Source organism: Meles meles, chromosome 18 (assembly GCF_922984935.1).
Source record: "Meles meles chromosome 18, mMelMel3.1 paternal haplotype, whole genome shotgun sequence".
Lineage (NCBI taxonomy): Eukaryota > Metazoa > Chordata > Mammalia > Carnivora > Mustelidae > Meles > Meles meles.
The window spans coordinates 43,195,960-43,212,353 of NC_060083.1; the positions used below are offsets into that span (position 1 = coordinate 43,195,960).

At 40.7% G+C, this 16,394-nt stretch overlaps 1 protein-coding gene and 1 pseudogene across 1 annotated transcript; both read right to left on the reverse strand.

Moving 5' to 3' along the window:
* Positions 1-4,663: 4,663 nt before the first annotated feature.
* Positions 4,664-4,960, reverse strand: LOC123930159 (keratin-associated protein 3-3). The gene has a single exon (XM_045986416.1). The coding sequence runs from the start codon at positions 4,958-4,960 to the stop codon at positions 4,664-4,666; it is 297 nt and encodes a 98-aa protein (XP_045842372.1).
* A 10,802-nt stretch (positions 4,961-15,762) lies between these two features.
* On the reverse strand, positions 15,763-16,137 carry LOC123930045 (annotated as a pseudogene).
* Positions 16,138-16,394: the final 257 nt, after the last annotated feature.

Genomic DNA, 16,394 nt, shown 5'->3' on the forward strand with positions numbered 1-16,394 from the left:
AGATCTCATTCTTTTTTGCCTGAATAATATTCCATATATGATATAGGTTGTTTCTGTATCTTGGCTATTGTAAATAATGTTGCAATTAACATGGGAGTGCATATATCCTTTTTTTTTAAAGATTTTATTTATTTATTTGACAGAGAGGTCACAAGTAGGCAGAGAGGCAGGCAGAGACAGAGAGGGGAAGCAGATCCCCGCTGAGCAGAGAGCCCGATGTGGGCCTCAATCCCAGGACCCTGAGATCATGACCTGAGCCAAAGGCAGAGGCCTAACCCACTGAGGCACCCAGGCGCCCATATCCTTTTTTTTTTTTTTTTTTAAGATTTTAATTTGAGGGAGAGAGAGTAAGAAAGAGTGAGCACAAGTGGGAGGGGAGAGAAAGAGGAAGATGGAGAATCAGGCTCCCTGCTCAGCTTGATCCCATGACCCTGGTCTTGATCCCATGGGCTCAATCTCGTGACCCTGGGATCATGACCTGTGCTGAAGGCAGACACTTAACCAACTGAGCCTCCCAGGAGCCCCTGGGAGTGCATGTATCTTTTTGATATACAACAAATATATATATATATATAAATTATAGAACTATATGAAATATAAAAATTATACAAAATTATATAAAAATTATATTTTCTTCAGACAAATACATAGAAGAGGAATTTCTGGATCATATTGTAGGAACCTCCATACTGTTTTCCATAGTGTCTGCACCAGTTTACATTCCCACTAACAGTACACAAGGGTTTCCTTTTTTCCACATATTGCCACCACTTGTTATTTCTTATCTTTTTAGTACTATCTATTCTGAATGATGTGAGATGGTATGTCATTGTGGTATTGATTTGCATTTCCCTGATGATTAATGATGTAAACATCTTTTTATGTATCTATTGACCATTTGTATGTCTTCTTTGGAAAAATGCCTATTCAGAACTTCTGCCCATTTTTAAATTGGATTGTGTTTTTGGTATGGAGCTATATGAATTCTTTATACATTTTGAACATTTCACCTTATCAGATATATGATTTGTAAATATTTTCTCCCATTCAACAGATTGTCTTTTCAATTTGTTGCTGATCTCCTTTGCTGTGCAGAAGCTTTTTAGTTTGATGTAGTACCATTTGTTTGCTTTTGTGGCTTTTGCTTTGGGGATCAAATTTAAAAAATCATAGTCCAGACCTATATCCAGGAGCTTCCTGCCTATGTTTTCTTCTGGAGTTTTATGGTTTCAGATCTTACATTCCAGTCTTTAGTCCATTTTATTTTTATCTTATTCATTTGGAAGATAATCCCCTGTTTCTTCATCTTGCTTTACCCTTTATGCTGGGTTCTATACAGTAGATGAAGGAGTGGCCTTATGTAGGGGATGAACCTTGTTGTTCAGCTCTGCCCTGGCTCTTCATTGTGTTTCAAACTCTGTGCTTGTCCAAGTAGCCTATTATATTTTTAATAGCTCCCAGCGCTAAGGATGTGCCAAGACCTGTCACTGCCCCAAAGAGGAGGATCTTAGTCAGCATCTAGACTCAGGCTGACTGGGAGCCAGACCCCTTTGCATTAGCATTTTAAAGTAGGCAAATATATATAGTCCTTTGAGACTGTAGGCATAAGCCCAACCAGCCAGCAAAGCCAGGTGATCTGGAGGTGTCCACTGAGCCGCAGTCACAAAAATAGGGGCTCAAGATGAGTGTATAAGCCCTTTTCTGGGTCGTACCACTGAGCTGGAGAAAGGCAGAGTGTCTGCCAAGATGGTGTCCGTAGTCTATGTTCCTTGAAAGCCACTCAACCCAAAATGTGTGCTGGGTCTGGAGTCCTCCCAGGACAAGCAACCCGCCTCTTCTTCACAGAAAGAGGAGGGAGTAGAGGGCGGGGAAATGCTTGTCTATGTGGTTTTCTTGGGGGTGGCAGCCTGCCAAGAACTGTCTCCCCTGTTGCCACAGTGTTGCCACAGTCTCCCGTGGAACCCAAAAGTGCGAAGTAATCAAGGGTGTCCCCGGGGCACCAGACATGTGTAAACTTCCCTTTCAGGGAACAGTGGTGCTCTGAAGTGCTGCAGAGCCTGAAAGTGAAGATGGAGCCTACCCTCAGATTCCTAGAAAGGATTACAGATGTATGTTTAATTAGAAACCTGCCCCTCAGGTATGGCCATGATGATTAGCTAAAGGCCTCTTTTTTTTTTTTTTTTTTTTTTTTTTAAATTTATTTATCTGACAGAGAGTCACAGTGAGAGAGGGAACACAAGTAGGGGGAGTGGGAGAGGGAACAGCAGGCTTCCGGAAGAGCAGGGAGCCCGACATGGGCCTCGGTCCCAGGGCTCTGGGATCCTGACCTGAGCCAAAGGCAGACGCCTAATAACTGAGCCCCCCAGGCGCCCCAGGTACAGGCCTCTTAGAAAGACCAAGCTCCTGGGTAAGAACTCTTTCTCCTTTAGTTACAGTCCTTTGGGACACATGAACGTAAGCTCCACGGGCCACAGGAGGTGTCCCCTTGTAGCACTGCCAAAAATAGGGGTGCCAGATGGGGTGACTGGGTGACACGGATTCTTACAGTCCCATGTGACCAGGATCACAAGCTCCCCGCTGGCCTCCAAAACCAGGTGATCAGGACGCATCCGCTAGGCAGCTGTGGCTGCAAAAACCCGGGCACCAGCTGAGGATAATAAACACCGGGTTTACTGAAACGCTCCAGTTGGGCGGCACCAACGGGAGCACGCCAAGATGGCGCCCACCAGCTACCAGTCGGTGCTTGTCGCTGAGGGGTGTGCGTGTGGAGTAGCGCCTGCCCCTCAGCCACCCACGCTCTAATATAAGCGGAAGCGCCTCCTCTGTCGAAGTCCGGGGACCATGGGCTGCTGGAGTTGGGCCCTGCACGGGTGAGTCCAAGCGCGGGCCCCTTGAGTGCCCTTTCTCACAGGGCCGTCGCGTGGGGCTGGGGATGCGAGCCTCCGCTGGTTTGCAGGGGTGGATGTTTTGGGGGCTTGTTTTTCAAGTGCGTGTCTGAAAATTGGGATGCTGGATGTGGGGTTTGAACGCGCAGCTACTGAGGAGAGGCTCGGGGTTTTCAGTTCTCTCCTGGTGGCGGGTCCCACCCCTTCCCCCCAACCCGCACCCCCACCTCCACCGTCACCCCAGCGGTGGGGGCCAGGCGGTGCCAGCCTCTCCTACCCGCTTCGGTGGCCTGGTGTGCCCCTCAGCCAGCCCTTAGGTTTCTGTCAGAGAAAGTTGTTCCAGATGGAGCTGTAGCCCTGGCTATCTGTGGGAAGAGGGGCGTGCAACAGCTTCTCACGTGTCACCTTGAACCGGAACTCCAAAGTGATCTTTCAGAGGGATGCTTTTTTATTAGCTTTATCTCAACGTGTTTTCATTTTCTTTCCATTCTGAAAATGGTTTTTACAAGCTATAAAACCGAGGTTCCCCCCACCCCAGGACCTTTACCATGAAAAGGTAACCTCCGTTTTTTTGTCTGAATTGAAGTCAGACATTCTTCTCTTTGCTGCCCTCTGTTTAATGTGTATTTACTCCTCTTCCTTCCTTCAGGCGTGCTGTTGAGCTTTTTTATTCAACAGTTTGGCTTTGGTATAGCTAGGTGGTTGTGTGTGTTTGTGTGTAGGCTGTGTTACCTGTTTGGGGTTTGTTGACAGTCTTCAATTTGTAGTTTGATAAGTTATATCACTAAATTTGGGAAAAAATCAGCCTTTTTCTACCCAACTTTCTGCCCCACTTTCTGATCATTCTGGAAATCCTGTTTCATAATTGTTGCTAATACTACTAGTAGAACTTATTTTTTTATTATAATACAGTGCCCAGCATTCAGTAAATAATTGTTAATGTACAAAGGAATGAATGGGTATTGTGTTTGTATCTGCCTGACCTGCTCGACAGTCTGTTCCTTTTGAGCAGGAACAATAAAATATAGGGCATGTTATCAGTTATTTAATAACTGTCTACTGAGTGAATAATGACATTATAAAGTTATGAATTTTTTTTGTATAAACACATTAGGTCATTGGGAGTTAATATGTTATGTCTTCTTGTCATGTTCAGTTCTTCCCTATTTACCTTAAACCATTTTTTGGGAAGACAAGGCAGGGAAAGTCTATTTGCAAGTATGCGGAAATAGTGGACCATCTTATATGCAAGACCGTTTAGTTTAAGCAACAAGAACAATAAAAGCAAGAAATATTTGTACAGTTTAGTTTTGCTGTTTAGTTTTGCAGATGTTCTCAGCTCTTAAAAGGCTGAGAAGTACATTTAATGAATTAATAGAATAAACAAACATAATTGTAGACAGTTGTGCTATGCCAGAGATGTAAAATTTATTGTATGATCATCAAGAAGCTCCTCAGTTTCCAGAAAGATACCGCCCAACACTGGAAACAGAATTCCCCAAGCACCCAAAGAAAGATAAACTTTAATATGGAGGAAATGAAAAACTTTGGGAAGCCAATAGCATCCACCTATTTAAATTGCCCTTGATCACTAATATCTACCACATGGCCATTGAAAGTCTCTTGGTTTCTTTTTGAGCCAGGGTTGTCAGGGATAACATCATTCTTGTTCCAGCTTGGAAAGCAGAGGCAGTTAGTTTCAGGTACTGAGACAGGTGAGTGCTAAAGCTTCTGGGTTGATTCTTTCAAAGTCAGGCACGGAGCAAAGCAGCCATCATTCAGCAGCAGCTGGAGATGCAGGGCTCACAGGAGGGCTGAGTGAAGGTTGTGAGGTTGATGGTCTCCAGACCTGGGGTGGGGTGGCGGGAGTTGAGCAGGAAGCAGGTGGGCACACAGGGCTGAGGAATGTGGCAGGGTGGGGGGCAGTTGTCACAGCAGGTTGGCTCCAGTAACCAAGTGGTGTGAGGGCAGGTGCTGGGCAGGCAGACTCCGCACCGGCAGCATTTGTCAGAGGAGCAGATGGTGGTGGCGGGGCCGGTGGGGACGCTGCAGCAGCAGGGAACACAGCAAGCCATGGTGTTGGGAATCTGTGTTTTTAATTGATTTGCTTGTAACGACAGATGAGGCTTCTAAGGTATGAATGTCTCCTCTTACTTTGAGGCTCTTATATACCCTCCCCAGTGGGTGTTGGTCCAACCAGAAAGCTTCTTTCCTGGTTCTTGTTTATATTAGTGTACCCATTATCCTTTGATTGGTTTGACATTTAGATGCTTGTAAAGAGTCTCTATTCTCCTAATTAACATTTATTTGAATTCCTTGCTAAATCTGAACTGATTACTCTTGCTGTTTGTGACTGGAACACAAGCTTTATGACGTATCACCAAAAGCTTCTGCTATTACAATTCCAACACCAGACTTTCTGGGGAATATTGCACAATATAACCTGTAATTTGTAGGTCTTATCTCTAGTGATAGTTTAGTGTTTATTCTCTTTGCCTCTGTCTGTATCAATTGGCCTGATGTATTCTTGTTTGGAAAAGTTGAACTTAAGTTTAGTAACTTTCTTTTAGCTTTGGGACTTTAAAAAAATTACTTAATTTTTTGTTGAAATATAATCGACATGGAACATTGTATTAAATGTTGGGACTTTCGAAGATCGTACTTATATTAATATGGAGAAATACGTTATTGAGAAACATGGCAAACTTTTTAAAAAAATTTTATTTATTTATTTGACAGTCAGATATCACAAGTAGGCAGAGAGGCAGGCAGAGAGAGAGAGGAGGAAGAAAGCAGGCTCCCCGCTGAGCAGAGAGCCCGATGCGGGGCTTGATCCCAGGACCCTGAGATCATCACCTGAGCTGAAGGCAGAGGCTTAACCCACTGAGCCACCCAGGTGCCCCTACATGGCAAACTTTTAAAAGACACCTGTTATTCCATTTTTGACTATAAATATTATATATTTAAAAATTTGGACAAAATAGGAAAGTATAAAAAAACTTGCTCATATTCTTATCATCAAGAGATATTCTCTATGAATATTTGTATATATACCTCTAGTAATTTTCCTATACATTTATTATTATGTTACTGGAATCATACCTACTTTTCTGTAACTTGCCTTTTGCTTAAACATATATATATTCATTATCTTGTATTCTTAAATATATTTGGTAATGTTATTCTTAGGGTTTCCTAGTATTCATCATATGGTTATACATCTAAGCTACTTAAAAATTTCATATGATTAGGTTATTTGCAAGGTGGTAATTATGGCAGTAGTAACAACTGTGGATAGAAGTCTTTATGCACATTTCTGGCCATTTCAGGAACAGACTTATTGGGTAGAATTATTGGAACAATATTTTAAGGTCTTTGATATTCATTGCCATACTGTCCTTCAGAATGGTTCTTTTTGTCTCTAGTTATGTATTCCCACTAGCTGTCTTTGAGAATGCTGTTTCCCTATACTTTTTGATGAATATTTTATTTTAAGAGTGTTTTGCCAACTTAGTGGGTAAAAATGAAATTTCATTATTGTATTTGTATTTCTTTTATAACAAGTTAAGTTGAGACATTCCTTCATATGTGTATTGGTTATTTATCTCTCTATTGAGAACTGGCTTGCTTTGTTTCCTTCATTAACTGCTAAGTGTGGGGAAAGTTAAATTTGTAGCTTATATCTACATCCTAAGTAAAAGAATAATTCGAGACCACACTACTAATATTCACATGAAATTACTAACAGTAGAAAACGAAGATAAGGGTCTAAGTTAATCTGTATACATTTTATTTTATTTTCCAGTGTAGTGCATTTTCTCCCCAAATCAGTTGTTTCTGTGGTAGGAAGGACCTGGACTTTTTTTTTTTTTTTTTTTTTTTTTTCCCATTTTATTTATTTTTTCAGCGTAACAGTATTCATTCTTTTTGCACAACACCCAGTGCTCCATGCAAAACGTGCCTTCTCTATTACCCTCCACCTGGTTCCCCAACCTCCCACCCCCCGCACCTTCAGAACCCTCAGGTTGTTTTTCAGAGTCCATAGTCTCTCATGGTTCATCTCCCCTTCCAGTTTCCCTCAACTCCCTCTCCTCTCCATCTCCCCATGTCCTCCATGTTCTTTGTTATGTTCCACAAATAAGTGAAACCATATGATACTTGACTCTCTCTGCTTGACTTATTTCGCTCAGCATAATCTCTTCTAGTCCCGTCCATGTTGCTACAAAAGTTGGGTATTCATCCTTTCTGAGGAGGCATAATACTCCATTGTGTATATGTACCACATCTTCCTTATCCATTCGTCCATTGAAGGGCATCTTAGGACCTGGACTCTTTAGTTTCAGTACACTGTTTAGGCTTTAGAGATGGTTCAGTGTTTAAGAGGGAACACACAGTAGGCTTCTGTGAAGGGTCATCCTGACCTTCACACCATTCCACTCAACTTTGACTCACTCATACTTCAAGCCATGATTCTTCTCACTTGCTCCCCACCTCTTCCTTTAAGTATACCTGTGTATCTGTGCACTATGGGGGAGCATGTCTGTATGGTTTTCCTGGATGGCATGTAGATTCGAAAGGACCATATTAGGAGTCAGAAAGCTCTTTACTGATCTCAGTCCTGCTCATTGTCTTCCTTGTTATGGTAAGTCATTCACATTCTAGAGCTTCATCCTTTCTCTTCTGCAAGATAAGAATCATAATATCTACATTCTTCTACTTGGAAGATTATTTTCCATAGACAATCATAAAGTGCTACACAAAGATAATCATTATCCAAGTAAGTTGCAGATCAAATTCGAAGTAAGGAAAAGGGGAAATAAACAGTCTCAAGAAGAAAAACATAGCTGCGGATAAGTAGAAGAGGAACCATATAGGAAACACCATGCATTTATTTGAAGGTTCATACCTACAATTAAAACAGCTGGCACAGAAATTAATAAACTTTAAATTTAAGAAAGTACTCTATGACTCAGGGAAAAAAGGATTTGTAATCTCTGCTGGTGTCCCTGGACTTCAACCAGATTTATCTTTGAGTGAATACCTGCCAAATTGCTCACTCTTTTCTTAGGACTGATGAACATTTTCAGTATTTTAAAAATAATTTAATAGACATTTATTGAGCAATTCCCATGTGCTAAGCACTGTGATAAATTTTGGATACACAACCGTGAACAAAACAGACCTCATTCTTGCTCTCGTGGAACTTGGAGTTTGATGGAAGGTTTACCATGCAGATATTATTTTAAGTTGCTGTTATTATACATTATGATAGGAAGGGTTCTAAGAGCATAAACATTAAAAGCAGAAAGAAATTATTTTAACATTTTAAGAAAAACAGTACAGCGAGGTTTTCAGATTCTCACAGAATTTCATGGCAGAAAGAGATCACTCTCTTATTTAGAATGCAGTGTTACTTCGAGTTAAACTTATAAAGATAAAGAAATTGTTACTGTTCTGTTTAGGATGTTGTGTTTTCATAATCATAAATAATATTTAAAGTTATAGATTAGAAACAGTTGTAAAGTAATATGTTTATGATAGTAAACACATCTCTTTTATTGAAAAGACTTGCGGTGCTTTATTAAATTTTTTTTCTTTGGCAGGGTCTAAGAGACCTGGGAATAACTCTCCTTTGTTTGTAAATTAGGACAGTGAATCCTAGAGTGGTGAGGTAATTTGCGTTAGATGGCCTGGTGACTGATTTGTTATAAACTAAATGTAGGACCTATTGAGATTGAGCTACCTTTTTTGTGGTTTAACATGCAAGTTTAAAGTATGTGTCAGAGATACTAAACATTTTATTTTAAGAAACAAAATTCACCTTTTCCTTTAAGCAAATGCAGGAAAAATGTGGTGATTCTGATTAGATGGTAGATTTTCAAATTGCTGAAAATCTGCATACATATACACGTGCACGTGCACACACACAAGTCCTTGCCCAGTTTTAATTATACTGTCGATAGTCAATGGGGATGTGGGGAAGGAGAAAATTCTTCCTCTACCCTTGAAGGTCTTCCAGCTGGCCTAAGAATTAAATTTACATGAGACAGATTAACAGGAGAAAACACCAGATTTTTATTATGTGCTCATTGAAGGCCAATAATGAAATTGAGACCTAAAGAAATGACCAAGGCAGGCATTTTTTTATACTTCTGAGGCAAAGAAGCAACACGTGAGGAATTCTCAGGTCAAAAAAAACTTAACGTTGGGAGCCTCAAATAGTAAGGAATTGTAAATAGAATTTGGGCTGTGGTAGTAAATTAGGAGCAAGTAAAAGGTAGTAAGGTTTGTTTATATACATCCTTCTCAGCTTTACATTTCCTATCTCTGGTGATGATGAGGATGTGTCTTTACCTCCAAATACAGGGAGGGTACATTTCACAATGGAGATTTATTTCTTGCTTTCACAGGGACAGAGGAGGATCTAGATGTCCTTGCATAGACTGTGTCTTAAGTAATTTTTATTTAAAATAATGAGTATAAAAAAATTAGTATGCCAGAGTGGCGCATCTTGGGGTAGCTTGCCTTTGGCTACAGGGGTATCTGTGACAGTGAAGACATAAATCAAAGGTTGATAATAAAAAGAAACAAAATAGGATTGTTAGTTTCTTGCTTCAAATCTCTCTTTGCTTGGGGGTTTCAGTCTTAAAACCCTTTGTTTAGGGAGCCCCAACCTCAGGGTCTTTGCATTTCTTCTCTCCTCCTTCCCTCACTTCTTCTCCCCATCTTCAGTGGACTCAATCCATGAGTTAGTAAGCTGCTGCTGTGTCTGGAACAGCCTCTCCCCTCCTCTCCTGCCTTGTCATCTTCTAATTTTTAGCCTGGATAGCTCAGAGGCTTTCCATAACTATCCCTCATCCTGACACTGAATCACCAGATCTGGGTTTTAGTTCCTCTTTGTGCTTGCATGCCATGCTGCTCACATCAGTCACAGCAGGATCCACATGGCATTACAAATATATTCATATGCTTATCTAAAACACATGTATTGTGATTATAACTGGTTCGTCTTAGAGTTCCTGGGTGGCTCAGTTGATTGAGCATCTGACTCTTGGTTTTGGCTCATGTCACGATCTCCTGGGTCATGAGATTGCATATTGGGCTGTATGCTCAGTAGGGTATCTGCTTGAAGGTTCTCCTCCTCTGCCCTCCCCCCCCTAAAATAAACAAATAATTTTTTTAAAAGATTTTATTTATTTCCAGGGGGGTGGTAGAGAGTGAGAACACAAGCAGGGGGAGCAGCAGGCAGAGGGAGAAGCAGGCTCCCTGCTGAGCTAGGAGCTCAATGTGGGACTTATTCCAGGGCACTGGGATTATGACCTGACATGAAGGCAGATGCGTAACTGACTGAGCCACCCAAGCACCCCAAATAAATAAATTAAAAAAAAAAAAAAAAAAAAAAGACAGCTTGTCTGCCTCCCTCATCAGATTTGAGAGAAACTTGAGAACACTCCAGGTAATAACATTTCTTTTATCTTTACAATCCTAACACAGATATGGTGCCTGGCACAGGGGAAGCACTCATGAAATACAGGCCAAGTGAATGAATGAATGGACTAAATTCATTGTTGGCATTATTGTAGGCTGTATCCATGTACCCATGGCTGCTAAGTTCTTTTCATTCAAACCACTAACAAGCCTGTGAGACTGTCTGAGAAATCTCTCTCTGGAGAGACTGACAAGCACACTAAGAACATTGAGAAACATGTTTATTTGAAGGCATTTATTTCTTCCCTTCCTTGCCCTGCCTTTTTCTTTTTTGCCTATATTCTTTTGGTTTTAGCTCAATGCTTTTCAGATTTTGGCTTCTGCCTTTGTATATGAATGACACATATATATATATTACACATGTATATGTATACCTCGTGATATGTGTAATATATGAATTATATATGTATTCTTTCTCTAAGGCTGGGTAAAGGATAATCTCAAGATAAAATTAAGCAGATTGTAAAACAAAACAAAGTCATAGATTAAATCATGTTTATTTTTTGTATTTTGTTTCTTTTTAATGATTTTGTTTATTTGACAGAGCACAAGCTGGGAGAGGGGCAGAGGGAGAGGGAGAAGCAGGTTCCTCACCAAGCAAGGAGCCTGATGCTGGGCTCGATCCCAGGACCCTGGAGCCAAAGGCAGATGCTTAACCGATTGAACCACCCAGGTGCCCCATTAAATCATATTTAATTAAGGCTTTAGCTCTAGTTCTCGTCACCGGAAAAGTTTTGACATTCTGTTGATCACTGGATTTGAATTTCTGTGCCAAGGATGGTGACAAATAGAGATATATTCCTGTGCCTTGCTTTTAGAGTTGGCCACTTAAGTTCTCTTTAAGGGAAAATGAAGTTGAAATTGGTAGACTCATTAAATGACCCAGATCCTAGAACTGAATACCTGCCACTTTTAATCTGTGAGCCAAGAGATCCTTTTCGGTTATAATTGGATGTTATGATTTTGTTAAAGATTCTTACGTTTTTTATTTCTCTTGCATTTTTGAAGTTGATGTCATAACTGTTCACTCAGCTTCTGGCTGTTGGTATTGGAGGCTCTGTCACATGGTAGAAAGAATTGGGCTTTAAAATCAGACATATGAGGGGCACCTGGGTGGCTCAGTGGGTTAAGCCGCTGCCTTCGGCTCAGGTCATGATCTCAGGGTCCTGGGATCGAGCCCCGCATCGGGCTCTCTGCTCAGCAGGGAGCCTGTTTCCCCCCCCCCCCCCTTTCTCTCTGCCTGCCTCTCTACTTGTGATCTCTCTCTCTGTCAAATAAATAAATAAAATCTCTAAAAAAAAAACTATTTAAAATCAGACATACGAGGAGCTGAACTCTGGATTTCTTAATAAGTAACTTTGAGAGTGTTGAATAATAATTTTTTTTTAAAGATTTTATTTATTTATTTGACAGACAGAGATCACAAGTAGGCAGAGAGGGAGGGGGAAGCAGCCTTCCTGCTTGAGCAGAGAGCCCAATGTGGGGCTCGATCCCAGGACTCTGGGATCATGATCTGAGCCAAAAGCAGAGGCTTCCCATTGAGCTACCCAGGTGCCCCAAAAGTGCTGAATAATTCTTAAAGCTTCATTTTTCTCATCTGTGAGTGATGTTTTAAGGATTATGTGAGTTACTGTGATTTACCCAGCAAAGTGTAGGTAAATAAATATTGGCTCACCTTCAAATTGTATTTGGCTGAAGAAAAGGAGAGAACATAAAAGATAACCAATTTGAAGTTAACTAGCCTAGGAAGCTAGCTAGTTCCAAGCATTCTTCTAATAGATTCTTTCTTTTTTCTTTTTTCTTTTTTTTGTTTATTTACAGCATAACAGTGTTCATTGTTTTGGCATCACACCCAGTGCTCCATGCAGTACGTGCCCTCCCTATTACCCTCCACCTGGTTCCCCCCCCCCCCCACCCCTTCAAAACCCTCAGGTTGTTTTTCAGAGTCCATAGTCTCTCATGGTTCATCTCCCCTTCCAGTTTCCCTCAACTCCCTCTCCTCTCCATCTCCCCATGTCCTCCAATGTTCTTTGTTATGCTCCACAAATAAGTGAGACCATATGATACTTGACTCTCTCTGCTTGACTTATTTCACTCAGCATAATCTCTTAGATTCTTTCTTTTAAATAAAATAATCATCTTCACGTTTTTTTAAAAAAAATCAGACATATACCCAAAACTCTGACATACACAAACAACAAATTTTGCCAGAGAAATAGTTTATTGGAAAACCCATCATGAATTTTTTTTTCTCTAAGAAAATATCCAGTATAATGGATCCACAAAGCAACATGACCAGAAAATACAGCCTGAGCTCTTAGAGAATTTATTAGTGTTTTGATAATAGATGATATTTACCTGCCCAAATGAATGAAATGGTTATTCAGCCAAATAATCATAAAAAAGGTCTCAGTTGTTCTTTCCGTTAAAATGAAAGGTGATTTTCCATATCTGGGCCATCTGGTCTGCCTCAACATCTGATAAACTGCTGAGGCAAGTGAATACTGAATAGACAACTTCTGGGTTCTTCATTGTCAGGCAAGGAGGCATTGTCAGGCAAGGAGGAAAGCAGCCATCATTCAGCAGCAGCTGGAGATGCAGGGCTCACAGGAGGGCTGAGTGAAGGTTGTGAGGTTGATGGTCTCCAGACCTGGGGTGGGGTGGCGGGAGTTGAGCAGGAAGCAGGTGGGCACACAGGGCTGAGGAATGTGGCAGGGTGGGGGGCAGTTGTCACAGCAGGTTGGCTCCAGTAACCAAGTGGTGTGAGGGCAGGTGCTGGGCAGGCAGACTCCGCACCGGCAGCATTTGTCAGAGGAGCAGATGGTGGTGGCGGGGCCGGTGGGGACGCTGCAGCAGCAGGGAACACAGCAAGCCATGGTGTTGGGAATCTGGTCTGCTCTTGGTTTCTTGGAAAGATGAGGTTTCTGAGGTTCAAATGTCTCCTCTTGCTTTGGGGCTCTTATATACGCTCCCCAGTGGGTGTTGGTCCAACCAGAAGGCTTCCTCTCATTTTTGTTTATCCCACTCCTTTTCACTAAGATTCTCTAATCAGTTTGGTATTTACTTGTCCATTAAGAGTCCTGCCCTTATTAAGGTAAATCATGTTTTTGACTCACTGACTTGTCATTTTTGTCATAAGATGATTACATTTTATCTTCAGAGTCCTGGAATGCCAAACCTTATATGAATTATGGATAATCAGTCTGAGAGACAATTTAGCTGCAGTTTCAGAGGCTATATTTTTTTCCTTGTTTTTACCCCTTAATTTATAATAAATGCATAACGTGATACAATTTTTAATTACTAATTTTAGTACATATAACTCAAATGGTTAATTGGACCATCCTCTCAATAAAGTCAACAGGGACATGGCTACTTCTAGTTGAATGTTGCATATGGCTGTATGCATCTCAGACATATTTATTTATTGAGGCTATAATTCAGGTTCTATTGAGTAAGTAGGGTAGAGCCAGAATGGAATAAGATGAAACTCCTTTTCATTATTTTTCAATCTATTCCAAGTTTCCAAAATTTGTATTACTATTTTTTTTTTTAAGCATTCTTTACTCAAAGTTATGTCAAAATGTAAATTCACTGGGAAGAAAGATCCACCCAGTTGCTGGCTTTTGTAAAATGTACTGTTAAAATAAAATTCACCTCATCTTTATTCATTTTCAGATGAATGCTCTACTAAATTTAAAATAAGTTGAAACAAGGACTAAAGGAGTAGTCATAAGATTCGCAAAATGACAGTGGGTTCTGGAAGTCAATCTGATCCAATGTGATTTAGAACTATAGAAATCCTTTCTTCATGGCCTTATTTCCTACTGTCCATGTTTATTTGTTTTCATATCTTGGATCTTCAATTAGGTTGTAAATTCCTTTGAGGAATGCCTTATACGGCATTCCTCACCTCACTTGGCCTTGAGTTGCCAGAGTCTAGGTTGGCAGATGAGGAAGTTGGACTGAATAATCTCCAGGGTGTAATATCCTGATTCCAACATCTTCCCCTTGTTTAGCACAAAACTATTCAGGTAGTAGAATCTAAAATACATAATTTGTTGGATGGCAAGTTGTTGAGGAAACACAAAGTATGCATTCTTTGGTGGGCTGTATCTGAGGGGACGTTACTGAATACCAACTTGGCCTGTTTAAAAGCAAAGAAACCTGGTTGAAACAATCAGCAGAAAATACTAAATGGCATTGGTAAATAAGCTTCATGCATTTTATTGGAAGAAAAACTCATTAGTGAAGTTGGCTTGATTTTTGCTTGAATATTGATATGTGTCACAAAGCTTATCAAATAAAAATGAAGGTTAGCACCTTCTAGGTACTTTGCATCTTTGTGTGATCATCTATTGCAATATCCTTCCCCAGCTCTCTACTTCTCAAATCCTGCTCATTCCTCAAACATCAGCTCAAATATCTTCTTCATGGCAACCTTTAGGTGGTTCTTCTAGATGTTTTCATTTTTTGCTTTCACAAAGTATGCTGCCTATCTTTTCATGTAAACCTCATTTCAGTCTGTTATATATTATGGCTCATCATTTTTATCTTTCTTCCTCACTCCAATGCAAACTCTCTGAAAGTGGGAAGTATGACTTCACTTTCTTTGTCTCTGTCAAGTAACTAGGTCAGAGTAGGCATTTGATAAATGTGTTTTGAATTGGATTAAATTACAGATTAGAATGAAAAAGGTATGTATTTATTTTTAGAATATCCCCTAATAATAATAATAATACTTTACATAAGCAGAATGATTCATTTCATTTCTGAAGTGCTTTTATACTTGTCAAGACGGTTTTACATTTAAAACTTCACCTAAATGAGTCAATGAAAAAAAATATGGCTCATCTCAGTTTTTGGGGTCTCTTCTGTATGTGGATGTTTAATTGCCAGTTTCTCAGAATCTTTAAAAGGAGAAACACGATGTAGTTACTTAAAGAGGCAGGGAAATATTAAAATTAAAAGTAGGAGTTGACCTTGGAATTTAAAATGATTTTAATCTTAGAGTTTAATATATTTGACTGTTCAGGTAATTTTCTTCAAGTACGTACATATCCTTGTGAGGCCTCCTTTTGCCTATGAGGTTTATGCTGATGTCATCAGATGGTGTCATTCTGCTGGACATATTTATAGGTTTATGATGTACACACATGTGCCAAGAGTTGTTTGGTAATTATAGCATTAAACATGAGACAGCACGTGGTTTGGGCACAGTGGTGTTTATTTAGTTTTAAAGTGAGGAGGTCCATGACGGTGTTTATTTGACTTCTCACTGGAAATCATTCAAAATGTAGAACAGTTCTGCAAAACTGAAGGCACAGGGTCAGAACATTTTCTTTCAGAGCTTTTAATTAAAGACCATTTGCTGAGGGGCCCTTAATGACTATCGTTGTCCCTTGGGGCAATGTGGGCAAGCTCTTGAACCTATCTTTGGCTAGCAGCCTGGTGCTTCATGCTCACCGGGCTGGACACAGGTTGTGACAGAGATCCCGCTTAGGTGTGGAGGAGGGTGGCCCCTGTTGAGCAGCCAGCATGACAGAACGTAGGAGTCAGGCTCACAGCAGGGTGGGGGGCAGGTGTCACAGCAGGGTGGGGGGCAGGTGTCACAGCAGGTGGGCTGGAGGAGGCTGATCTCGTGTGGGCAGGTGCTGGGCAGGTCGACTCCACATTGACAGCGTAGGTCAGAGGAGCAGACGGTGGTGTTAGGGCCGGCGGGGATGCTGCAGCAGCCTTGGAGACCAGACTCACAGCAAGACATTTTGTCTCGAAGGAAGATATCCTACAGAGTTGTTCTCTGTAAGTCTTTTATAGGGAGCTGTCTCAGGGAACACAGCTTCTGTCCATCATAAAGTTCCCCTGTTGTTGTTTGTATAATCCCGTACAAATAACTCACTAACTTCTTATTTATCAGCTGTGGGATGAGCTCTCCTTCAGTTTTATTTGGTTGTGTTGCTACATTTCAAACGTGCTTCCTGTTGCCGTTTCAAAATGGTATCAGTGTAGGTTCTCTACTTA

Excerpts from the sequence above, each read along its gene's own strand:
- LOC123930159 (XM_045986416.1), bottom strand. The coding sequence starts at position 4,960 with ATGGCTTGCTGTGTTCCCTGCTGCTGCAGCGTCCCCACCGGCCCCGCC.